The sequence below is a fragment of the Varanus komodoensis genome, unplaced genomic scaffold (genome assembly GCF_004798865.1).
Source record: "Varanus komodoensis strain SLA01 unplaced genomic scaffold, ASM479886v1 scaffold29_1, whole genome shotgun sequence".
Lineage (NCBI taxonomy): Eukaryota > Metazoa > Chordata > Lepidosauria > Squamata > Varanidae > Varanus > Varanus komodoensis.
The window spans coordinates 4,663,644-4,690,495 of NW_025335759.1; the positions used below are offsets into that span (position 1 = coordinate 4,663,644).

At 43.4% G+C, this 26,852-nt stretch overlaps 1 protein-coding gene across 5 annotated transcripts in view; it reads left to right on the plus strand.

Moving 5' to 3' along the window:
* The window catches only part of LOC123025795 (lethal(3)malignant brain tumor-like protein 3), a 60,219-nt gene extending 34,043 nt beyond the window's left edge, over positions 1-26,176 (plus strand). For 3 of the 5 annotated variants that reach the window (XM_044434814.1, XM_044434811.1, XM_044434815.1), the window contains 15 exons: positions 1,188-1,292; positions 1,786-1,921; positions 2,445-2,536; positions 3,943-4,094; positions 4,877-4,953; positions 5,565-5,650; positions 6,602-6,712; positions 8,901-9,015; positions 9,110-9,209; positions 11,642-11,806; positions 12,651-12,788; positions 13,745-13,806; positions 15,583-15,749; positions 19,948-20,010; positions 24,642-26,176. In XM_044434814.1, coding sequence (XP_044290749.1) covers positions 1,188-1,292; positions 1,786-1,921; positions 2,445-2,536; positions 3,943-4,094; positions 4,877-4,953; positions 5,565-5,650; positions 6,602-6,712; positions 8,901-9,015; positions 9,110-9,209; positions 11,642-11,806; positions 12,651-12,788; positions 13,745-13,806; positions 15,583-15,749; positions 19,948-20,010; positions 24,642-24,770 — 1,698 coding nt within the window. In that variant the 3' untranslated portion in view covers positions 24,771-26,176. The remainder of the gene's footprint in view (positions 1-1,187; positions 1,293-1,785; positions 1,922-2,444; positions 2,537-3,942; positions 4,095-4,876; positions 4,954-5,564; positions 5,651-6,601; positions 6,713-8,900; positions 9,016-9,109; positions 9,210-11,641; positions 11,807-12,650; positions 12,789-13,744; positions 13,807-15,582; positions 15,750-19,947; positions 20,011-24,641) is intronic. The other 2 variants (XM_044434813.1, XM_044434812.1) reach the window with 2 other exon arrangements.
* Positions 26,177-26,852: the final 676 nt, after the last annotated feature.

The following is a 26,852-nucleotide window of genomic DNA, read 5'->3' on the forward strand; positions in this document are numbered from 1 at the left end:
AAGGAGAGTATCAACTGGCACCATGCTTTCTCACTGTGAAAAGCTGTTGGACGAGAGAAGGAGAGAGCAAATGCTACAAGGCAAATGCTGGACTGGGTATGGACAAAAGAGAGTTTAATTGTAAACATTCCTTGTTAGCCATCAGACACAGTTTAATTCTTGTATTTAATTTTGTCCCAGACTCCTGTTTTAATTTGTATCTAAGTGTATGAAATTGCTCAGAGCTAGTATCAGATCTTAGACAGTGACTGTGTAAAACTAGTTTTACCCTTTCAAATGACTTTTTGGCATTTTCAGAATTATCTTCCTTAAAAGTAATCATTGCAAGTGAGGGCACAAGTAGCAATAAATTTCCCTGTGTGCAGGAAGCCAAATCGTAGAGAACGGGACTCCTGCACCCACTGCATCAGATGCTGAACTTAATTCTGCTGATATTTGGAGGGAACAGAGCATCGTGGAGCACTGGGAAGATGTTCATCACATCCATTTTTAATGACAGCTCCGAACTTTTCTCAGTTCTGTCTGTTAAAATCACTTTCTTAGAGGAAGTAAGCATTGGTGTAAAAAAATGTTATTTCACTGGAGTTTCCTTGCCTGAGCTAGGGCCTCAGAGTTGGGTGTTATTAAGGGACTCTTAAGTACAGTTTCATACCTCCTTGTTAGTGTGATACTTAGAAAAAACAGGCAGCTCAGTGCAAAAAGCATGGTTGTTCAGGACCGAAATCCATGGTTTCAATTTCAAATTTGCAACAGTGCACTCATGGTTTGCAACTATTTGTTGGATTACATTTCTCCATCTTCTCAGTACTTAGCTTCTTACATTCATTCTTTTCTCTATTATGAAGTAGCCTTGGTGGTGGAACAGTGCCCATTATGGTGATTTGCCAGTTCAGACATCACTCTAGACTACAGCTAATAAATATCATAGTGTGTCAGTTCAGACATTGCACTAAGTCAAACTGTGTTGTCTGTGCCAAAATACTGCCTTCTTCAATCAAATATACTGGTATATTTAATCCTGATATAAATATATTGGCCCATCTTTTCCATTAAGCACTACCTTTCAGTTAAGGAATGCACTAGACAATGAAGGTTCATTTGTAAATTGTTTTGTCCACAGGCATTGCAGCAAGGGATTACTTGTGTGAGTGTAAATTAATGCTTGTCCTCCATTCTTTCTGCTGCAGTCTCAGTCCTTTCCGCAAAACAAAAATGGTTTCAAAGTTGGAATGAAGCTAGAAGGTCTAGATCCTGAACATCCATCATTATTTTGTGTCCTTTCTGTTGCTGAGGTATGTGCCTGCCTTTGTAATGGAACCAACAGTATTACATGTTACCTGGAGTGGCAGGTGGTTGGGTGGGTAGGGATCAGTAAGCTGGAAGAGAGAGACATAAGGCATATTCTAGATTGGTGAGTCAAAATAATGCCTAAAATTATTTCCATTTAGTTAAAATATCTTGAATGTAGAGAATGCTTGTTAAAGAGAGATCAGCATTTTGCCAATTTTAATAAACAAGTCAAATGACTTCAAGGCTTGAAAAAATGTATTGGCCACCTGAAAGGGTGGTTCAGGTAGGTGGGATGGCTTTGGGCCAGCCATAGGCTCTCAGCCCAAGTACTTCTCAGCAGGGATAAGACTGAGAGCAGAAAGAGGAGAATGGTGTAAATCACTCCGAGTTATTAAAAAAAAGAAAAGCAAAAAGGCACAGTATAAATCAAATAGATAAATACATGCAGTATTAATTTTTCAAAATCAGTAACACTAAATTTCCTCCTGCTTTCAGGTACAAGGGTACAGAATGCGATTACATTTTGATGGTTATTCTGAGTGCTACGATTTTTGGGTTAATGCTGATTCACCAGATATCCATCCTGTTGGCTGGTGTGAAAAAACAGGTCACAAATTGCTTCCTCCTAAAGGTACATACATGTATTTATACCTTAGATTATTAACTTTATAAGCCTTGTGTTGATCGAAACCCTGGTCTAATGCTGTGCTGTGCAAATGAGCTTTGAGAACCTCCAGGTTCATGTGCTTCTGTCCTGCTGTTTGTTATTCATGATGCCGCCATAAGGAAAGGATTGGAAGCATTCACTTCCCAGTTTGAATTAACTGTTATTTCTCATCATATACAAACTGGGAACTCTGCTTAGTTTGGACTGAAGTTTGCCAGTTTTCGATCAGTGGTTTGTTTGATTCTGATGCTTCAAAATGTAGTTTCAAGTGATCATAAGCTTGTTCTTGAGGGATAAATTGTAGTTAATTAAAAAATGGAAGTGGATGCTTCCAGTCCCCTGCCTATTCCATAAGGGCAGCTCTCATGTAAGGTGCAAATTCTTCCCACATAGTTTCTGTTTCTGAAAAACCAAACTGAATGTAGCAGCCACTGTATAAAACAGTGTTTTTATCTACCAGTCTCTTTCTCTCCCTCTCTCTCTCTAGGTTACAAGGAAGGAGAGTTTAATTGGACTTCTTATCTGAAGAACTGTAAAGCTCAAGCTGCTCCCAAAACTCTTTTCAAGGCCCTGAGCACAGTAAGAGACCATACTGGTTTTTTGAGTCTTTTAAGTTGTATCAAATGTTGTTAAAGCTCTTTTTAAACTGAGATATTGTTGCACTCTTAGAACAGAAGCTAATATCTAAGAAATAGGCAAATCTGAAATAGAAAACCTATTTCGTTTCTCACATAACATTTTGCATAGAGAGTTGTGTGCACACAACAGCCAACTAACCAAGCAAGGAAACAACTTGTCTGAGTTGTGACTATTCACCTGCCCACCTTTCCTTACTTTTCCCCCCCAGGAGACTCAGCACTTGCTTAGTTCCTGATTTAAAAACATCTATTGACACATGCATCTGGTTCAAGCATGTGGCTGCTCATACCAATAAAAACATTCATGTTTCCCATCTGTACTTCACATTTTTTAACAGCTTTGGTTTATTTCTCATTCTACTCTGTCAAGTGGTCTTCTTTGTTCATTTGCATAACACCTTGTCCATGGTGTCAAATCCTATTATTTCAGTAAATTAAAAGGCCATATGTAGCTCTTCCATGCACAGAAGTCTTGTGGAGAAGGAGGGGGGAAAGGAGACCTAGCGTCTCCCTGAATACAAGAATGCTTCATCTGAATTTTCCATTACAAAATGGTCGCCGAAGCCCATTTATCACCCATAAATTGCTGCCAAGAATCAGTAAATCTTTCTGGGGAACTGCCAGGTCCGACGTCTTTCATGTGACTGCATCTGTGGAGCCACTCTGCATGGATAAGTTTCAAAAACCTGAATCAGCCCAGGGCCTTGAGGTTTCAAACTGGGCAATCTTCCTCCGCTTGCTTTTGCCATAGTAGAATGTTCATTGAAGTCTGAATTTAGATCCAAATCTAAAAATAGTTTTGATGTTCTGTGGCTTAAATGTTATACTGGATCATGTAGAAGAAAAGGAATTTTTGGATGTAACCTGGAGCTGGTTGGTTAAGCACACCTTGTTTGACACAGAAGATCATGGACCCTTTCCCTATCATATCCAGTTAAAACCAGTGATCAGGCCCCAGTATCTTATTGTAACTGTACTTTAACTATTTTAAACTGTTTTTAAATACTGTATGCTAATTTTTAATATCATTTTTATTATGGTGTCTCTATGGGTTGCAAAATTAGTGAACCACCCAGAGCATTTTGACTATTGGGTGGTATAGAAATGAAATAAATGAAATGAAATGGTCTTTCAGGATTTGGGAAAGATGTGCTCCTAAGACCCTACAGAGCAGCTACCAATCAGAGTAGATAATGCTAAGTTTACCAATTTATTCAATTTAGCCTCCATTGTAAGGTGAACTTAAAAAATGGTTATTTTGTTCGCTTAACCAGGAAGGATATTAGTGGAGCTGAAATTGGAATAATCTGACTAATACAATATTTTTCCAATTTCTCCTGTCCTCAGCCAGTTACTCCTTCTGGGTTTAGAATGGGAATGAAGTTAGAAGCAGTTGACAAAAAGAATCCATCCTTGATGTGTGTAGCAACCATTGCAGACATGTTGGATAATCGGCTGCTAATTCACTTTGACAACTGGGGTGAAAGTTATGATTACTGGTAAGAAAACGGGGGGAAATGCTTTGGTGTAGTGCTTTGTGGTGTGGACATTGCCCAGAAAGTGCTCAATATAAACTAACTGGGAGTCAATGAGTATTTGGCCAGGTTCCAATTCTGTATTTAAGTTCCTCAGGGCTTATTCACTTCTTAACTTTCTGAAGCGGTGATCCTAAGGACATTTAAACCTGTTGATATCTTGCAGGTTTCCTTTTCTCTCTGAAAATCTAGAGAAAAGCATTGCTTCTGTCATAGCCCCCACCCCGGTCCTCCCACAGGTATCTGAGGGGACACCATGGGAGGGTTGGGTTGCCTCCATACTCCCTGCTATGATTGTAAATTATTTTGGTTCATTGTGGCCTTTTCTCACTTTGAACTTTTTCCCTAGAGATCATGAAAGCTGGATGTAAGACTCCAAAGTGCTCCCGGCTGTCTTCCACTTGGCTCTGATAACCCACTGGTTTTTAAACAATTGGCTATCATCATGGAACATCCCTCTTACCCTATTACTTTCAATTGCACAGTTTCATATCATTTACTAGAAAGAGAGGAAATATATACCTACCTCTAGTTCCAAAATTGGAGAAAAGTTCTACTTTGTGACTTGGAAACTCAGAGTTGACTTCAGCAAATAAAGACCTCGGATTTAGTGTGTCTTCTCAGAAATTAAAGATTAAAAATTCTTTACAAATTATAGCTAGAGGGCTTATCATCATGTTCATTCATTCAAGACATTTCAGACAAGATCTGCACAGTTATAAATAGTTCTCTGTATTTTGATACAGGTGTGATGCTAGTAGCCCGTATATTCGACCGGTTGGTTATTGTCAAGAAACTGGAACTCCCCTAACAACACCAGCTGGTATGTTGTAAAGGCACCATGTTCTGTCGCAGTTAAAATGTTTGGAAAGTCTCCTGTTTCAAGGTGCTATGTAAACTCGGGGGAACAGAAAGGAGAGCATCGCAGAAGTAGCGCCCATTTGCAGGCAGGCTGTGATCCTATGGAGTGTTGGGCAGCATTTGAAGAAGCTCAGCTAAAGTTTCTTAAGTGCAGTTGTGGTTAACAGAGTTGATCAGAATAGGCATGCTTCCTCCCCTCCTCAAGCCCTGCACATCACTCCTTTTCGCGCAAACCACACTTTACAATGACTTCTGAGCTTCTTCCTACCATCTAAACTAGAATTACCAGCCAGGATCAATGTATGGTCGCCATTCTAGTTTGGAGGGCAACCACAAGCCCTCATGTGCCAGTTCAGATGTAATGACATAACCCATGTTTTGGTATTTTATGATAACCAAGCCTATGCTTGTAACTTGCACTGTGCAAATTTACATTGATAAGCAAGTGGTTTAGTTTTTCATTTAAACTGTTGCATGTTCACTTCTCTAATCATGCATTATTTGGTTGATCTGCACTTTCTATGTCTTGTAATTGTACCGGAAGACTTAAGTTATTTCAGAATCTCTTTGCAGAATACAAAGATTTCAAAACATTCTCATGGGAGAAGTACTTGGAAGAAACTGGTTCTCAGCCAGCCCCTGCAAGAGCATTTAAACTGGTTGGTCAATGACCTTTCTGTTTTTATACTGGTGAATCAGAAAATCAAATGCTCTTTTGTACAGCTCTGGGTTTTAGGTGGTGCTGGAGATGGTTGTTAAATAACTGGATGCAAGGCATATTAGAAAACATGCTCTAGATAATGATATGGATTTTTAAAAAATCTTTAAAGTACCAGAATTAATCTAATGCCAGTAAATGGCTTTAGATGTACCAGAATGGGAAATTACTGTCAAAAATATACCTCATCACTTGCATGTTGTTCTGCTCTAGTGCCAGTATGACTGGAACATATTTTCCTGTCTAAACCATATTTTAATGCATTATACTGATTGCCTTTATAAAGTCAAACTTGGGTTGGTTAAAATGCAATTTGTGAGGCAGCAATTCTAAACACACTTGCTGGGTGGTGGTGTCGATAGGTTAGTTTGAAATGGAAGGGTGTGAGTCTGTGAATGTGTATTAGCCTGCTGAACTATAATTTAGTGTTACGACAGAGGTGGGCTACCTGTGGTCCTCCTGATGTTTTGGCCTATAACTCTAATCGATCTCTCACTGTTGGCTATGCTAGCTCAGGCTGATGGGACCTGCCCGTCACAAATTGCACAACCCTGTATTACAGGAACAGGCCAGTCTCCTTATCCTCTTCTGGAGAAGATCAGAAACTCTTCTGGGATTAAATTACCAACGTTTTGCTGTTACATCTAGCTGTAGTTAGTTCATACCATATTCTGAACTATAAGTTAAACGAACCACAGTTTGGCCCAGTTCAAACATCACAATAAACTGTAGCTAGTTTAAAATAAGTAGCAGATGCTTCCAGTCTGCTCCTCTGTGGGCGACTTGAGCAGATTCATTTTGTAAACCCTAAACTATGGTTTAGCATTACACCAAAGCCAGGCCTTTAATGCTCAGCAATGTTTCCCTGCATTTACTATACATTATCTTACAGCGCCCAGCTCATGGATTCCAAGCTAACATGAAACTAGAAGCTGTAGATAAAAGAAACCCCATGCTCATTAGAGTGGCAACGATAGTCGATAAAGATGACCATCGTGTCAAGGTATGTTCTCCTTTCAAACAAGTCACAGTGTTGCTCTAAAATTACTCCCGACTGGAAAGATGAAAATGAGATCTGATAGCTGAAACATAGTGCATTACATTTAAGCTTTCTGAAAAACAAGCACCTTCAGGAGTAATATAGCAGGTTGATCTTTCTCTCTCTGTATGAATTGCAAGACTTCTGCTCAGTATTGCTGGATGCTATTGTAATGTCTCTTATAGTGGAATGACATTTGCCAAATTGATTTTTCTTCCCCTTGAGCAATTTCTCTGCATGAATCTAACATAAATTTGCCATGTTAGCACTCTCATACCTTGAGGGTGACTTGCAAAGGAAAGCTAAACATCAGGCCAAGCTCAGATTTTTATGCTGAATGTCGCTACTTGCTATTCTTTAATAAGCACATAAACACATTAACTTGGCATTCAGCTTATTGTATAAAATGGGGGTTTGTCATCTAGAAAGTTTGACAATCTCTGTAAGTTCACAGAACAGGTGAGCCAGCCGTGAGCTTTCCCCAGTGTTCTTTAGTCGCTTGCTCAGTTCTTATTTAGCAGGATTAGATTTAGAATGTTAGTACCTGGGTCAACGTGACGATCCGTAAACCAGTAATCTGTCTCTGAGTGTACCTAATGCAAGATGCTGTGGCAGAAGGCAAGAAGGGGCCAGGAAACCAACAGCATCACGTTGCTTGTTCCAAGCCTATAAGAGTCTGCAGTGGGCTTTTGTTGTAGTTTAAATAATAACCATTGATAATCCTATCGGCTACACAGCTGCACAGTTCTCAGTAGCTGTGTATACCCAGTTATTCCATTCTTTATCTTTGTCAAGAAGGTGCTTCTAGTTGAAGTCGTATGTTTTGAATTATGGATATATGTATGTTGAAATTCAAGGCAACACTTTCAGTTGATATCGAAACCAACAGTAAATGGGAGTGAGTTTCAAAGGCGAAAACAAAAAGGGGGAAAACCTGTGGGGAGAAGGAAGGAAAAAAGTTAGGAACTTCTCCTGCTGAACTCTGCTGCTAAACTCCTCTTTGCTCTCCTTGTTCACTCACTTCCTGGGAGCTTGACTGCTTGTGTCCCCGAGTCCCTAGACCCGCTGGGGCAACTTCCTCTGGTCTGCTCAGTTAGGAGGCAGGAACCAAAATGTGCTTGCCAGGACCCTGCAACTTCCTCAAGAAGTCAACTCTTGTATCTCACAGTGTTCCTTCAAAATGAAGCACAATGGCTAAAAGGGAGTTTCTTGCTCCACTTTCCAGCCGAAAGCTGAAGCTCGGATGTGGTGTGGGGTTGTCCTTAGCATTGTTCTGTGCAGAAGCCAGCATGCTTACCCCAACCCTAACCCTAACCAGATGGAGCACATTTTGGCTCCAGAGACAGTTTCTAAGTATCTTAAGACAGAGGTAGTTTTATTTAATCAGGAAAGCACAGAAAATCACTAGCTTTTCTTGTGCCTGTAACATTCCCCCAAATTTGCCCATATGGTTTGAAGGCCATGTTCTCTGCTCAGAAATGAATGCACTGAAGGCAGCAACAACCAATCTTTACAACTTTAACTCAGGTGTAGATGTGGGCATAGATCAGAGCTAAGTGATCATGAAGTGCCATGTTAATGATGACACTGAGGGCATTCCCTGTCATAACGTTTCATCCACAGGAACTTTCCCTGAAAGTTCTTGTCCAGGCACTTTCCCTAAAATATCCACATGGTTGTTCATCAGGATCTTTGCAAGCTTGTTTTCTTGAAGGAATGTATGGGTCCACAATTTGGGCGTGGGCTGTATCTGTTGCCAGCGGGCCATAGCTCACTGGCAAAACACCTACTCAGAAAGCAGAAGATCCCAAGATCAGTTCCCAAGATCTCTGAGTGTTGCTGGGAAAGATATCTGTCTTAAACCCTGGAGATCTGCCTCTAGTCAGTGTAGAGAGTGCCGAGCTAGATGAAGTCACAGTTTTGGGATAAGGCAGCCTCCTATCTTCCTGTGGTGTCCTATGCAACTAGGATTCTTTGTTTCATTCAGCCGCATTTCACTCAACTTTTCTTCATAAGCACGATCAAATATTTTAGCCCTTGCCCTCGTTCCTGAGGAATTCTGCAAGTTTAAATGCCTCTTAGCAAGTAAACAAGGAAAGTTTACTTGCCCCCTCAATTTTTCTTTTTTCCATATGCCTTGCCTCTTGTTTAGATACATTTTGATGGATGGGACAATATCTTTGACTTCTGGGTTGATGCGGATAGTCCAGACATTCATCCCATGGGCTGGTGTGCGAAAACTGGACATTCCTTACAGCTTCCACCAGGTGAGAGGAGAAGTCAGATGTCTGCTTTCCATGCCTAACTTCTGAAATAAGGCTTTGAAATAAGAGTACTGCTGAACAAATTTTGTTTTTCTAGGGACTGCAGATCCATCAGGGGCAGTAAGCCAGGCATGCCCTACTCCTGCTTGCCAAGGATTAGGTCATGTTAGAGGACCCAGATATGGAACGCATTACACGTACGTGAGTCTCAGAATTACGGAGTAATTCCCACTGGGTTGTAAGGGATTTGTGTATCAGTTGTCTAGCACCTGTTTTTGAAATTATGCAGCTTTGGTGAGTTGTGAATATGAATGTTTTAGCTCTAAAACACTGGCTTGTAGCTCCCTCTTGTGCCTTCTACTTGGCTTCACCAACACACTTAATATTGGCACTGTAGAAAAGTTTGATCGAAACGTGGGGAAAATCTGGTTCTGTTTTTTTAGAATCCCAAGGTCTGCTCTCACATCTGTGCCAACAGTTAGAGAAAGCTGCCTCAGAAAAATATCTCTCACCTTTCCCTGTCCTTTGGGAAAGACTAAAAACCCTGGCGAGCTGAAACAGTTCAGAATAGCTCTCTGTCTTAGGAGGGGAATTGTCTGGCCTTGCTATTTTATTTGTTTTAATATTCCAGTGTTTATTAGCAGAGAAGCAGTCGATTCTTAAATTGTTCCTCCTGCAATAAACACCATGAGATTTTAAACATTTTTAAATGAGTCAGCTGAGAGACAAAGGCAGGACTCTCTCTTTCAGGCAAGGAGGTGTTTCTGCTCTTTGTAGATTTAGGGTGTACCAGTGCTCTTAGGGCACAATTCTGTACTTGTTTAGACAGAAAAAAAGTTCTCCTCTTCTCAGTGTCCCTCCAGCCAGGTATGCTGGTTTTTTCTAAATATGCGAAAGATTGTGTCTTTAGAGTATTCAAATATTTGGTAGGCTGTTAATTCACTCGTGAGCGTTGAAGATCTTCATGTTGTTCATCAGCGGATGTGGATGAGCGCATACCTTTCAAGGAGGTTGCCTGACATGGAAAAGGCACATGCATCCTTTCCCCACCCTGCTTGTCCTCAGTCAGAACAAACAGTGAATCAGGAACAAGTCCTTGCTGTGTGTGGCCTTGTACCTGCAAATGTGAGGACTTTGCGTGTGTGACGTTGCTTGACGCATTTTCTGGCGACAAGGAACTAAGGCTATTGGTTGTGTGCATACACAACTCTCTCTGGCGCCGTTCTAAAATGGGCTGAAACAAAGCGGTGTTGTGGGATGTTCGCAGATAAAATGGCGGGCTGAAGAGTGAGTTTCTTGGGGATGCATATCGCAAAGGCCAGGTGGAGAAATTTGATGCACAGTTGACATGGATTCCTTGCCTCGCATCTTGGTTTCTACTTAGTTGTCACCTCACTATAAAGGGAAACACATGGCCTCTTCCTTATAAGTGGCTAGATTCTGAAAGGCCTCTAAGGTGCTGCTCCCTCTTTTGGACTACTCCAGAGTCCTGGTGGTGGGTTGCCTATTAGATTGTTTCCCCATGGGAAGGTCAACGGGCTTTCATGTAGTAGCTCAGGGCACCGGAAGCTCTTTATGTGGTGGAGCAAACATGCCTGAAATGGTGCATGTATGTAGTGCTGAATTACTGATTTTCTATATCTGTTCCATTTATGTACTGTTCCATGGCAAAACTTTCTGAGTTAAATTAAATTACAAGCTCTTTGAATTTAAAAAAAAAAGATTTTCAGCTGCCGCCTGAAAGCAAGTAGGAAACATTCTAAGTGAACCTGTCTGAGCACAGGGTGCCATGGTAGACATACCACCACCAAATGTTCTAAATTTTAGTTACCTGCTACACTTTAGGTGGAGAGACATTTCATCTCTACCAATATTGGAGATGGGAATATATGGAAAGAATGGCAAGACTGCGGAAGTCAAAACCAGCATTTTGAATTGGTCTAGGAAAATAAAAACTGCTCACCAATTCAGATCTTCTAGGACCAGTAGTACCTTGACCATGATAGCCTGAGCAGGTGGTGTCAGCTAATCTGACATGTAGATGGGCCTTGAGAATCTTGGATTCTCTCTTTATGGAAATGGAACTCCTGTTCTTGGTTTTCAAGAAGGTAGCAAAACAAATACCCTCCCAGAGATGATGGCTAGAATTTATCTTGCAGTTATGGGCCAGTTCATATCCCCGACTGCTTTATTGCTTCCTTTTTAATGCCCAGTCCCTTCCATTCAATTATTCTTGTTGACCCTCCGTACACCCTGCGTTTAGCTAGCTTTCTTTACTTTCCCCTTTTGCTGAATTACGTGCAAGAATTTGCTTTCCTTTGCATTGCTCCAAGCTCATTCAGTACTCACTGTTACTGAACAGCAAAGTCATTTTGGCAGCTGACTTCCTTCCTTCCTTCTTTGCCTGGAAACTGCCTCTCTCTGCAAAATTTCTGTTTGAGCCTGTGGCTGCTGAACATTTGATTTGCTTCCCAAAGCCTTTAGCCCACATCCCTGCCATTCATTGCCCCTGCAGAGTTGCTCTATTATGCTCGCATGCTTAGTTAGTATAGCCCTCCGAGGAGAAAGTTGGAACGATTAGATTGCATAATATTTTTCTTGGGGAAATATTTTTCTGCTTTTGGTGCAGGTTAGTTGGCTGCCCGTACTCTGAAATCAATCGCAACCGCGAGAGTTCCTTACCAGATCGCCTCGGTGGAGAAAAACCTTCGCCCAGTGCCAGTGTACCAAGGCCCAAGAAGCCTGAGACTTCTGCCTCACTTGTGGGCCTGCCGGAAGACTCTCCACAGTCTAGGTATCATTTTAGATCTCTTGAATAACCTTCAGCTCCTTTATTCAATTTAATTTGTGCTAGTGGTGACGCTGCAGTATATTTTTCCACTTGCCTGCTTTTCTTTCTTACCTGCTCTAAAGTTTGGCAAAATGTCAATATATTATAATGCACATAAAAAGAGAGAGAGCCGGTGTGGTGCAGTGGTTAAGGGTAGGGGAGTCAGACTAAGCCATGGAGCCAACTGGGTGACTTGGGCCAGTTTACACACTCTCAGCCCAACCTACCTCACAGGGTTGTTGTTGTGGAGAGAAGATTCAGAGTAAGAAGAGAATTATGTAAACTGCTTTGAGATTGTTGTAAAAAAAAAAAGGCAGGATATAAATCCAATGGATGAATGATTTAGCCTGGGCTTCCCGAGCATGACAGTCACTGAACGCTGCCACAGTGCAGCCCCTGCCCCAGCCACCATACTACTTTAATTACCCCAGAGGTTCCCTGGGGAAATCAGGATAGCGAGGTTGCCGGCGCCTGGGCCAGCACTCCATTTTGGAGAATATCCAGCCGCCCCGGAAATAAGAAAAAAGAAACTCCTTCCCTCAGGCAGCTGTCAAGTTCCCAGCGGTGGGCGGAAGACAGTGTGGGTGAGGGCTGTGCAGTGTCTTTGGGGCCAAGAAAAACAGCAGGGGGTGCAGCTGTGGTACGGGGGCGGGCAGGGGGTCGCATGGTTGGGGCTTGGGCGGGCAGCAGGAAATACAGCGCTGAGCAACTGGGGGATGGTGAACGGCTGAGGGATGAGTTGGAGAGAGAAGGGAGAGAGAATGTTTGGAAGTGGCCTGTATGGATACTGGTATTATTATTTTTTTAGTAGGAGGTCATCCACACATGACGGGGAGAGGTCGGGGCGAAGCAGTGTACACAGTCTGTCTGAGCAGTCAGAGACCAGCCAGGAGAAGTGCTGGACTGAAGGGGAATCATCTGCTGTTGCCAAAATCAGAGCAAAGGGGTAAGCAAGCTGTTCAGTGTGTCAAACTATTTCTCACTTCCAGTCGCTAAATTGAAAGTAAAGAAAGAACAGGGGGCATAGATGGCCATTACAGCTTTGACAATGATTACCGAGAATTAAATTCTTGGAGTTCATGAAGGATGAACTCCTATAGGACAGGTACAGGATGATGGAGTGCTTCCATCTTGGAGTTCTCCATCCAAAGCTTTGCAGGGTTGGGAAGAAGGACAGAAGCTTTTTTTTTTTTAGCCTTTCTGTCCTCTAGCTCACCCACTTTCCTCTGGATGAGGACAGGAACAGAGAGGCTTGTGAATCCAGCTTATCCATTCCCTCAGCCCACTCATGGCTTCCCCGCTTTCTTCTTCCAGAGTCCAAGCTCCAACCTTAGGGGAAGAACCACTGTGGAGCTTTCTGCAGCGACTGCTGCTTGGTGGTGGGGGGAAATCCCCAGCATCCTGTGTCCCCTCAGATATTTAGGAGCTGCAGGATTGTTTTTTTCAATGTGTTATATCTGAATGGGTTGAAGAACAGTTCAAATTTGTGGAATCTATCCCCAGATAATTTCTTTTAAATTTACTGTCTTAACTTGCATGATCCTGAACTTAGGACCCCAAACTGAAACCGAATCTCACCTTTTTGGTTTCAGGGGTATTACATAAGTGAAGCTGTTGCAGTGCACAGTTTAGAGTCTCATGCCTTCTTAAAGACTAATACATGCATTGCGGCATTAGTTTTTTGGCTGATAAGCCCCACTTCATCAAATACTGGATAAATACAAGCAAGTAGCTGTATTACACAGACACTTATGCCACAATAAATCTGTTAGTCTTTAAGATACCCTGATCCTCATTTTTAAAAATAATGATTCTACTTCATGACTAAAATTCTCTTTGGAGAAGCAATTTTTTCTCTCATGTGTACTTAGTTTCCATAACACCCAAATTTATGCTTTTCAGGAATGGTTGTTCACATAGCTATATAAAGCTTCAGCTAGTGAAGCAGGATGCTGTTGAAAGAGGTTAGTTGATTTATGTTTGTCCTAACTGAAATGTAGATTTCTTAGCTTTGTGTTTTTGAGCATGTGCTGAATTGGGTTTTTCTGTGATAAGCTAAAACCTACTCATAGGTATGTTAGCTGCAGTTTAGATTTCTTTTCTCTCCTCTTACAGTAACATCAAAATGATTGTGAGCCACCCCAAGGCTTCGGCGAATGGGGTAGCATAGAAGTCCTCTACATAAATAAAAATGAATTTTAGGTTATTGTATCGAGATCAGATTACTTTCTGGAGATCCATTTGAAAGTGAATGTTCTTTCTGTTTCTGCTGACCATTAGTATATCAGTTGTGATTCCCAGAGAAAGTTGTCTTCAGGTCTGCAATCGATCTGTTTAATTCAGAAAAATCCTACATGTTTGTGTTTAGTAAGACAAATGGGATCCACTACAAAATGTTGCAATGCAACTCTACCCTTCGAAAGGCCCTCTTTGGGGCTCCAATCACCCTGAAGAGCAACCTGATGCAGCCTTTCTAAGATATAATAAGGCCACACACCTTCTCCCTTGACAATACCTTAAATTCTCCTGGAGATCTCTTGCTTCTGGAGGCCACTGATCATCAATCCGCTGGCTTCAGATTAATGTTCCTTATTGAGATCACACTTTGAGATTTTTTGACATAGCTCCTATAAATCATGTTCTTGCCCCATAAGCATGCTGAGATATTTATTTATTTTCTGTATTGGCCAGTAGCTGAAGTTCTCTGGGTGGTTTACAACAGCACCTTAAAAATACAGTATAAAATACGCCTTGTTAAAACATTGGTTGTTGCTTTCTGTTGGAAGATCTCAGGTTTGTATTTAAATTATGTAACATATGTTAAGTGCAGCAAACTGAAGAATCAGTTCACTTGTCTCTGAAGGCTTATTTCCCAGTTCAGATGTGTGTAGATATTAGGGTTACTCTTGAGTAACCCTGCGTCATTATTGAAGTAGGGGAACTAGGAATGAACTTGTGTATTTCTCCGGTTGTTCATTCCTTGCCCTCCTGCAAGCAGTAAAGTCTCGTTCTTCCTTTTATGCACTAGGTGTCGCTAGAGGCCTTTCCTGTGATCATAACTAGAAAGGTCCCCATGTTTAGAGATCACCTTCTTTTTGTCTGTGTGTCCTGGTGGAGCAGGGGCGCAGCAAACAATATTAGCCCATGTTGTTAACCTAAGGCATTTTGCTATGCTATATTGATCAGCGGGTCCAGTTCTAGATAGCCAGCAACAGCTTCTGACTGCACCATGACACAGCAATAACCAAATGATCCAGTATATGTCGAGGGGGCAGAGATGGGATGCAAAGAGATGTTTTCTTTTTCTTAATGCCTCAGTTGTTTGACAAATGGCAGCAGATACAAACATCTGGAAGAAGCTGCCGGCCTTCCTGACCTTGGAGTCTTTTCTCCTGGGTGGGGGCCAGTGTCTGTCGTTATCTGGCATGCAGAGTGCTCTTAGTGAGCTGGGAAACAGACTGTAAGCTGGAATGGTGCCATTAATTTCCACCCGAAGATGCAGTTACCCAGCCACCTCCTCCCTAGCCATAGGATGCTGGCAACTCCTCCTATATATATATTAGCATTGGGACATCTCTTCCCCAAGACCAGTTATAACAACACAGGGCTTTCTTCTGTACCTTTTCTGGGAGGGATGCTCTGAGCAGAGGCAGTCCAGGGAATAAACTGCCTGCACTTCCAAACTGCACCTGACCAAGGGCTGAGTCATCTGTCTTCTTTTTCATCCCCCTCCTCCCCAGACACAGCATTTGCTCTGCAGCAGGCCCTCCACCAGTCTGTCTTCATGCCTTCTCTCTCCACAAACCCTACCCATCGCCTTCATCTCTGCTGGGAACAACACTGCAAGCTGCTGCCAGAGGTCTCAGGCCTCACTGCCAAGAATGTGGCCAAATGGAGTGTGGAAGAGGTAAGTTGCACTACCGGCTTTTTCCTGTCTAATTGCAAATAATTTTAACTCCGCGGTAGTGATGCTTCTCTCTCACTGCTGTGGCTCAGTCTGGGGGCGGGAGCAGCTCAGCCTGTAGTTTGGCTCAAGTCGTGGAACAGAGAGATGTGCATCCATCCCTCTGTGCAGCCGCACCACCTTTACCAGCAGCCCCCTTTGGGGCCTCTCCCGGCAAGAGCCTTTTCCGTGCGTGCTTCTGCTGCTGACTCACTTTACCTTGCAGTTGTCCTGCCTGGCTGTGTCACCAAACATCCTCACAGTGTGGCAGGATTTCTTACGGAGGGACTGATTCTGCCATGGCTGTGATTTCACAGTCAAATCATACATTGTGCAAGGCAGGTCGTTTCCTCCACAGTCAAGGGGTTGCGTGACACAGCATATCTGTGGTTGTGTGCTACACATCAGCTTTTGCATTAATTGTTTCTGGAGTCAGAAATGCCACGGTGCAGACTGAGACAGGCGTGATTCTGCTTGAGTTCCCGAGAGTGGCTGTGTGAGTGGATTGAATTCGGGCTGTCACTTAGCCCTGTTTTGGAAACTTAGACTGTGTACAATTTTAAGTGGTTATGCTGTTTTGAGAGAGGTTTTGTATTCATAAAATGGTTTTATGCTTGACAGTTTGAAAAGGATTGATAATCTGATGTCAACATCATGAGGCTGGCGTTGCAAAATTTTTTGAGTGAAGTTTTATGTGACTGGCAGAAAAACAAGAGTCTGCTGCTGCTTCTGTCGTCATCGTTGTTGTCATCCTCAGGAGCATATAATTCCATCTTCTGCTGGCTCCTTTTGGACATAATGGTCAATTCTGGTTTAGCATTACACGACCAAGATGATATTGTGCATCTCCCACAGCCTGTCATGGCCAGGAGCGGGAGAGCAAATGCTTTCGCTTCCATTTTCAGTTAACAATCACTTAGCATTCCGTCTGAACTCAAACTCAACCTTAACTTATTAAAACAAGCCAGTGTCATAAAATACAGTGGCCATGCTGACCGGGGATAATGAGAATTGTCCTCCAATGCATCTAGAGGGCACTGGGCTGGGGAAAGTTACTCAAAACTAACTACAATTTGTCTAGACTGAGCTGCATAGGCTCTCACTGAAATATTCACACCTTTGATTTCTCGCTGTTTTGTTGTGTTACAACCAGGAAGTTGACTAGACTTGTCATTGTTATGACTTGATATACACATGAAGCTCAAAACTGTGAAGATACAAGATTTTTTTTTTTAATTGTGGCATCAAGTTAAAGAAAGAAAAATAAACTGAAGTTCCAGGTTATAACACAATGAAATGGGGGAACGTTAAAAGATGATGAACAGCTTCTGCAAGACTCTGTAATGCTAAGCTGTGGTTAGTTAAAGAAAGGAACATATCTCTGAGCTCCTAACAATTGCACTGAAGAGCAGATCATCTTGGTTTCAGGATCTGGGAACCTTGGTTTCAGGATCTGGGCTGCTCTGATGGCCAGAACCAGAGCAACCACCCCAAAATTTGCAGAATCAGTCCCAGGCCCTGCTGAAACTCTCGGTCTATTGGCAAGCCCCAGCCAGGACTCCTGGAGGAAGAGCTGCCCAAGAGCTGGCCTCAGCAACTTAGCTCCTCCTGTCTGTCCAGCACCTGCTCCTGGTGACTGCCTTGGGTGCCCCTGCTTGCTGCCATGCCTGCATCCTACCCGGCCTTTCTGCTGTGTCTCCTGCCTGGCCAGGTTGCCTCAGCAGCACAGGTTGAGTTGCTTGCTGTTGCGCCTGCCTCTTGCCTGGCCTGTCCTGCCTCCATGTTGCCTCAGTAATGCAGGGCTTCTTGGTTCCGGTCCTGCCTCTTGCCTGGCCTTTGCCGCATCTGGCTCGTGCTGTCTCGGGTATCCTGCTGTGCTGCATCTCCTGCCCCGTGAACCTGTCCAAGCTGCCTGCACCTCTGCTTGTCCTCCTGGTTCTCAACCCTCGGCTCCTTCCTGACCATGTCCTTGTCCTGTCCTCACGGATTCCTCTGGTTTGTAGCCTCGGCTGCACCATGACTATGTTTTGGACTTTCCATTGGGCTTTTGTCTTGCTTGCAATTCCTTTGCCCTGGTCTTGGTGCCTCTGTTGATCTTGCCTCTGGTCGCCCACGACCCGGTCGCTCGCCTTGATATTCAGGCACTGGTTCATTTGCCGCTACACCTCAGTTTTGCATGTTTGATTGAACACGGTCCCCGAGGCAGACCACTGATCCGTCTGTCTCCTCTGCCTGGCAGTATTTCTAGAGGGCGTTCTCAGACTTGGTATTTGAGGTCTTTGCAGACTGGAAGGTGTGTGTGTTGCTGGACTGCAGCTCCTGCAGGCCAGACTGACATAGCCAGTGATGAGCAACGTTGGGAGCTACAGTCCCAGAGCGTCTGGTGGGCCACATGTCCCCCGCACCTATGATACGTGCCGCTAGGGGCGGACATGGCTGTGCACAGGTCGGGATGCCTGAATTTTGACACAGCAGGACACTGAAGCAGACATGCACATCTGTCAGAGTTGGATATTTCCCCCTCTCCCCATCTGAGTGGTGCCATTCCCACTGGCACACCTAAGCATGCCCCTGCCGTGGTGCATTCCCCCCCGCCCCCCCCCCAAGGATCAGTCCACTGTATTCCCCTGAAGGGAGTATTCTCTTAGCTGGAGCCTTACTCTTGCAGTACTGATGCATTATTGATGGATTTAACTTTATGGGCAAGCTGCAATCTCTTTTAATGTTAACAAACTCAGGGGGAAATCATATTTTTTCCTACAACTGTTTGAAAGATCATGGAAGTTCTTTGCTGCTGCCTTTTCATTTTTGGACAGTCACAATACTGCCTGATCACAGCTGCACTACAGTCCTGGGTTTGTGGATTGTTTTCTGTGAAGTAGCAATTACTTTTTCATTAAAATGGCTTAATATTAACCAGGAGGCCCCTTTGCCAGACAATAGGTGTATCAATCACCTATTCTTTAATTAGCTATAATGGAAAAATGGAAGCAGGCCAATTTCTCACAAAACGAATTGGCAGAATCGCATTTTTGCCTCCTGTCTTGAGTTGTACAAGGGGTAGAGACTTGATTCAGTTTCTAATAAAAGCTGGAAATCCAGAGATGGTGGCTTCTTCAGGAGAGGAACTCCCCACCACCCCTGTTCATGAACACTTGTTTAGATATGCCCCATGTAGAGCATGGAGAGCCAGTGTGGTGCAGTGGATTAGAGCACGGGACTGGGACTCAGGCGATCTGGGTTCGAGTCCCCGCTCAGCCATGGAGCCAACTGGGTGACTCTGGGCCAGTCGCAGACTCTCAGCCTGACATACCTCACAGGGTTGTTGTTGTGGGGATAAGATGGAGGAGGAGAATGATGTAAGCTGCCTTGAGCCCTTTGTAGGAAAAAGGCAGGATATAAATTGAAAAATAAATAAATAAAATGTAGAATGCTCCCTGCAGGTGGAAAACTAGCAAACCAAATTGGATATCGAGTTAAAAGCTTTCTTCCTTGAATGGTATATATTTATGTTATTTACATGGAGTTTTTTGTTTTGCATGGGGGAGCATTCAAAAGGGCCATATACCTTCCATCTGCAAATTGAAATGATACATTCAGCGCTCCTACCTCATTCTGCATGTGTAGACGAGGCCAGTTAGTCCTGGCTTAGTTGCTTCTCAGGCTCAAATGTATTCTTTCTAAACCCCTCCTTGCTATATACCTCGTTGTCCCACAGCCAGCCTGAATTGTCATTACTACAAGCACTTACAACCCAAGACAAGTGCCCCCAACATTTCCTGTGACCAAGCAAGGGACCCAGAAGTATCGCTGTTGGACTGTGTACAGCCCCAAAGTAGCAGTCAAACACCTTGCATAGTTTGAGCTGGCCTTGCCAAGGCCTCCTTTTCTTCAATGCTACAGTTCTTGCTTCTCACCTGTCTTGCAGTAAAGCTACACATGCCTCTTTCAAACTTTGTGTCAGTGAAAAAGTAGGTATTTACAGTTGCTATCGTAAAGTACTACCTACCACAAGGAAAGAAGAACCTTACATTGAGGATATTTTGTTCAAATGTGTAAAAACTGTTGTCTAAGTAGAAGGACACATTTGTTTTCTTTAGACACTGTTTTCCTTGATGGGTTGCTGATTGCCTCTTTGATTTTTCTGTAATGCATTGTTTAGGTGGTTGGCTTTGTTCAGCGTCTACCTGGTTGCAAGGATCAGGCGGCACTCTTCCGGCAAGAGGTAAGTGGATCCTTTCTGTGTAATGCTAACAGCAGGCTACAGCTCCTTACTGTCTGTTCCTGTGGGATGCAAGGGTGGCCTTTAGAGTGAGTGCAAAACAAACATTCGAAACCACGCAGAAACGTAAGCTGCATTCAGCTCCAAGGGAAGTCCCATTATGCCTTCTGAGCAGGTTAGCATACTCTTGTTCTTGGTACAGTTCTGCGTTCATTCCATTGGAGGGAGATATTGTATAGAGCATTGAGGTCCTGCTCCTGACCATTGGAAATCTTATTTAGCTACCAGATGAACTTCAGAAATTTTATGATCCATTGCCTGTAAACCTCTAAACCTATCTTTGAAGAATAAGGTTTAGAAACTTGTTTCACTTCTTTTAAAAAATGAAAATGGAGATTCGCAGGAAGCTGTTCTCTGTCTCTTTTTCTCTTTGTGACTCATGCGGAGTCACAGAATATATGCAACCTGCCTTGTATGGAATATTGCTCTATTAATATGAATATTACTTTGGGTAATATTTAATCTTTATCCTAGCTAGTTGGTGTAGCATACCGGATTCCCTCAACCGTTTTGATTGATTTGCATTTGAGAGGTGGAAGAGGTAAAAATGAATTATTCTACTGGGCCATCCAAACACTTTTCAAAGTGGGAGCTTTTATAATGTTTCAACATTATAAGGAACAAGTAAAAAACTAAGTTAGTATTCCTTATCCATGTAGAGCTGGCCTTCAAAAGCTACGAAGTTGATTCATTAACATTTTATTCACTCTGCATCTTCCAGTAGGATCCATATTACTTCACCGGTGCTCAAATCACTCTTATCAGGTGATCCTTTCCAGTACCTATGGAATTCAACGTGGCCTCCTGCTATACACCTCCCTTCACTCGAACACTCTCATACTTTTGTAGTTCACCTTCTCTTTTATGAGTCCATCACCAGTAAATCACATGTTCCTCCTGCTCTGTAAAACCACATTTAAAATCCATAAGTGTACCTATAGGTTTCACATATATACATAGACAGGTTACACAGACATATAGTTAAGTATTACCTAAACCATCATATTCGTTGCAGTACTAGGCATTGATGTGACCCCTTACAAGTCACTCTTGGAACAGTTTCATTCCTGCTTAATATTTAAAAATTTAAACATACAAACGAATGGCCACTTCACAGTGTTTTCCTTCAAGCAAGCCACGATCCAAGCTGTCCTCCGTCTTTCCCTCTTCAGAAGAAAGTATATTTGATAGACTGAGCCCGTTCCCTGGGAAATGTGAGGTTTTCATCTTGTATGCACATTTCTTCCCTGCCTTCCTACTAAAGTTTGATCATTACCAAGAATTACTATGGTGAACATAGTCCATAAAACCCAATTTAACTTCTCAGCAATTATTACCATCTGTGGAAGCAGAAGAAAACTATTCAGTGTGTTTACAAAGTGAACAAGAAAAAAAATTCCACTAGTAAATTTTTCCATGCCTTAAGTGCCATGGAGGGTCATGTATGACCACGAATTATAACATCTTTTTTCTGTTGATATGTAACTTCAGTGCTCTTTCCTTCGCAACCTGCACTAGGCCATTATAAAAAGAACACTTATCATAATGTTATTATCTTCAAGAAGTCCATGGGAATGGGCCAGGCTATATTTAAGGAATGGGTTATTTTTAAGTGGCCTAAAAATACTACAGCAGTTATACTGTACGTTGGGTAGGACTGGAGAAATGCTCTTGACTTACTTAGCTTTTCGTGGTGCAAAGCAAGAATCAGCTTCCCATAAGGCTTTTACTGACATTCTGTAAAATTCTTTCAGTAGAAAGAACTCAGTAATAAAATGTTTTAGGAATTGCATGCTTTATGGCCCTAGTCCTTAACATTTACAACATTTAGAATCATGAATAGTGGAGTGGGGAGGGGCCAGAGAGGCCAGCCCCTGCTCAGTGCTGGACTCCCAGTTAAACCATCCCTCTCAGAGGGCTGTCCAGTTGCACCCAGAATGCCTCCAGTGTGGGAGAGCCTACAACCCCCCTGATCATGGCGCCATTGCCATAGCACTCTATCAGACAGGAAGGTCTTCCTGATGTTTAGCCGGAACCTGGTGCAGCAGAATAAAGCACAGTTCTAGATGTGCGTTGCAGGTAAACTGCAGCGCCAGCATCTTTGAGAGCCCAGTGGCAATCAGACCCCGAAACACTCAGGGTTCAGTGTCTGTCGTGACTGTTACTGTTCCACCCATAGTGTGGGATGTGCAGTATGTGCAAATATTTGCATACATATATTTTGCGCAGATCTAATGTTCCAGAGGAGCACTGTTTGTCCACATTGCGAGCCAGTGTGGTGTAGTGGTTCAGGTGTGGGACTGGGACTCAGGCGATCCGGGTTCAAGTCCCCGCTCGGCCATAGAGCCAACTGGTTGACTTTGAGCCAGTCCCAGACTCTCAGCCCAACCTACCTCACAGGGTTGTTGTTGTGGGGGTAAGATGAAAAACAGCAGGAAGAGGATGCAGCCGCTTTGAGTTCTTTAAAAAGTAAAGAACAGCTTAGTGTTTCGCAGCCCTCTTGGAAAGATCTTTCTGTACCCTCTCACCTGTTCTAGAAACCAAGAGACAGAAGGATTTGGAGACTTACTGAAGGTTAATGACACAAAAGCTTGGACTTCTAGATTAGGACCTTTGCTGCCCAGCTGCCCTGACTAGTGAAAGGAGCATCCTACTTAACTGTTTGCCAGCTTCCAGCTCTTAAATGCACACCAGAACCCCTTCATCGATCCAGGCAAAGAGATAATCCTCTTTAAATACATTTGCATAAGCTATCATTCTGGGGGCATTAAGCTCTTGACCTTCAGCTGCAGTAGATTGCCACTGCATGTCTATATTGAACAATGATCATAGGGGTATTTTATTAATATTTATATAAGTTCTTACAGAATGAATTTCCATATACTGATGGAAACTTGAGCCAACAACTTGGCCTGGCTCAACCCAACCCAATCACATAACATCAGCTTTTAAATTGGTTGTGTAATTGTTACCAACTTGGGTGTTAAAGGAAAGCGTGTGAAGAGGTTATCCTGCTGTACTTACACTGTTACAAGTCATACAAATGTATGTCAGAATTGTAGCTTTGGCTAAGAAACAAACAGCTTGTTTCTGCAGTATTCGTAAGATAACCACAGCACAACTCGCTGGCAAAGGGAAGTAGCGGTATCACGAGGCAATCAGTAGTTCACTGTAAGCAATAAATCTTCTCCGTATGAAAATAAATATGCATAGGGGGTGAAGAATAAAACAACAGGACTTCGATATCCGGTCACGCCTACAGCCTGCTGCATTCCTCTTCACCGACTCTTTCCAAGGCTAATCATGGAAGCAGCGAGCAGGGCGTGGGCGATGGAGGTAGGACTCCTTGAGCCGCAGAGGAGTGTATGAAGTGGCCTCCTGCTGGGATGACGGTCAGTCCATCCGGCTGAGCACTGTCTCCTCTGGCGGCTGGCGGCTCTTTGGGATCTGGAGATCCGTTTGGCTGGTGCTGCCAGGTATGGGACCTGGGTCCTTCTGTATTGAGGGCATGTGATCTCTTGCTGAGCTCTGGCCCCTGCCCATCATTACGGATAATGTTTTGAAATAGAAGGTTCCCTTCAGAGCGCAGAGTTTGTAACCGTGTCCTCTGGAAAAGACAGGAGTGGCCAGCAAAGGGATGAGGCATAGGGGCAGTCCCCAGGTCATGAACGCCCGGTTGCTGAACAACACATACTTACGAACACACACACCTGGAAATCCCACCTCATCTTTGAGTGGCAGGTGGGCGCCAGGTGAGCTGCGAAGTCAGAATGCGCACCAGGTGGTGAGGAGAAGGAGGAAGGGAAGAATAGGAAGGAACGACGGGAAAGGAGGAAGAGGGAAAAGCCAGTGATCTGCAGAGTCAGAACTAGAAAACAACTCCGGTGGCAACACCTGCCCCCCAAGCAGCGCTATCCAACTTGTCCCTCCAGAGCACCAGTCCAGCCGCTCCAACACCAGTCCCATCCTCATCCAGTTAAAGTTCAGCTTGGAGTTCTCTCAAGAAGTGTCGATCTTTAATAATCTTTTTACCATTTTTGCTCTCTTTATCTATCTGAATGGTACCTTATACCTGTACACATACATGCAGATTTTCTCTCTCTTCAGTACCTGTAGGTACTTTATCATTACCGTATCATCATTATTAAACCGCTGTATTTTGTTTAAGACACTCTAGTGCATATGGAAGTGTTTCTTAAGTATGTTAGATGCTTTTTCTGTATGTTATCTGACTGAACTTAAGGACATTCTCAGGAATTGGAAGTCACCTGTAACCTGGGATGCCTGTGCTGAAGAATGTTTTTTAGGAAAAGGATATACCACCAACAATGTTACTAACTGGGCTATTAATTATCAGTTTCAGTTACTTTCCTTTATTATGGCCATCACCAACATGGTGCCTTTCAGAGGTAGATTACAGTGCCCAGCACCCAGCATGGCTATCTAGGAATGCTGGGGGTTGTAGTCCAACATCTAGAAAACTTTGGGTTAGGGAAAGCTACTTTACTTTGTGCACAGAAGCTGGATTGTGGCAGCCGTCTCACTGACTTAGTTTTTCTGTTTCCATCCACCAGCAGATTGATGGTGAAGCTTTCCTTCTCTTGAACCAGTCAGACATTGTTAAAATTCTTAGCATCAAACTGGGGCCTGCACTGAAAATATACAATGCCATCCTCATGTTCAAGACAGCTGAAGAAGACTGACACAGCTGCTTCAGGACCAGGCTGGGCCAAGAGGGCAGAGCAAGGAAAGGCCTCCCAGGAACAGCTCAGGGGCAGCCAGCCCAGCACCCCTGTTCCTGCGTTCTGAACAGGCTTGACCTCGGAAAGACAACTGCCTAATTCCATTTCAAACTGAATTGGGTAGAATCTCCTGAAAGGATCCTGAAGATGGACAGTCCCTGATGCCACTTGGGATGGATGTGGTGGCTTCCCTTCTAGGAAGAGATTATTATTATTTTTTCTCTAATTGACTTTGGGTATGAATATATTGATCTTTTGTGAAGATCTTGATGACCCTCCAGTTATAAGAGGATTCCCAGGTAGTGCTGTTGGTTGGGAGCCACACTAAGGCTGATTTGATAGTGCCTGAAAGAGTCGCAGTGATCACTGGCATGGGTGCCAGCTTCTGTGTGTGAGAAATCCAGAGGTGCCATTAGGGGAGAAGGGAAGGAGGAGAATCTTCCAAGCCGTGCGACTGAATTACTCTTCAAAGATTTTGTTTCCAGGCTAGTTTTAAAACTTGCTTTCTTTCAGCTGTCCAACTACTGGCAATTCACATTTTTCTCTAGCAGCATTTGGCGGGCTGGGTCAGTTGCAGGAAGGCAGTTCCTTTCCATATATGTCGATTTTCCGGTTATTATACCTGCATTGCAGGCTGTGTAACTGCAGAGTTTAAGACTAAATTAAAGTAGGTTTAATAAGGGTTACTGGAGATGGCTCCAACAGAAAGTAACCCACTAATTTGCGTGGAATAATGGAGCTGTGAAACTAGATAAGCGAATTCTTCGGCCTTCCTGCCCTCCAGCACAAGGTGGAATTGGGGCTTTGGTGCGCATATCCAGCTCTGAAATGATTCTATCAAAAATACTTAGAAAGTAACTAGTTGTTCCACTCAAGAGCTATTTGGCCTTGAACATACTGCTGGTTTATACACCGGTGTACCTAACCTGGATCTCTTAAAAAAAAAAAAAAAAAGAGCTAAGCATAAGTACTGCTTCCCCGTGCCCACCGTTTATTTCATTTGGATTCACATGGGAACTTGCAAAGCCCTATTACAACGAAGGGAGTGGAGGCTGCACTGCAGCAGCATGTGATGCCCTGAGCTTGCAGCCCTCACATTTGCACTGTGCAATGGGCGCGATGAAGGCCCCTCGGGCTTTGGAATGATACCTTCCCACTTTGCCGTGGGGACTACGCTGCGGGAGCTTTGGCTGGAATAGGGAGAGCAGTCTGGCTAGATGGAAAAATGAGGAGGGGACATGCGAAGTGCCAAAATGATATGCGAACAGAGCTATCTGACAGATGTCAGTAAGGATGAAAGATTTTGAAAATAAAAATGATTTGTCTGTGAAGTTGCCCTTATACTGCAGCTTCGTAATAGCCAAGAAGCGTGTATCTCTTGCCGTCCTACATGGAACAACCTGCGCAGTGTCACAGTATTAGAAGGCGGACAAATAGTTCATCCTGCACCCAAGGAAAATATAGCATAACATAGGATCCAGACACACTTTTACATTTGCTCAGAAGTAGAGGAACTTACAGCTCTTGTCTTAAAATGTCACTCTCTTGCACGCACGTCGAAGTGACCCTTAGCACACTGTCCTTGGATGAGACAGACAAGTTTCACTTGTGCCGCTTGCCCATGGAGACCAACTTAAACCAAATCTGTTTATTTAATGGTGGAGTTGATAAGTCTTTCGCTCAAATATGGAAAAGGTTCTTCTGGGTGGCATAATGAAAATACTGCTCTGTTGTTCATGCCCTTTATCACTGGGAAGAAGAACGTGGGCTATTGAATGACACACCTCCTTTTTGTCGTTCGTCAGTGGTGGTGTGTCCTTGTTGAAAAGCACACCTTACACTTACCTTCTAAGCAAATAAGAAACGTGCCTGTGAGGAGCGGCCTTGGGCTTCCAGTTACGTTCCCTTTCATATCGAACCCTACTTTGACCACCCATCTTTCTTCAATAGTCACTATAACCTTCCTCAAAGCAAGGTGACATAAAACTTGTAAATAATGCACAATCCAGGCTGCTGAGTCTGAGCAGTATTGAATAAATCTGC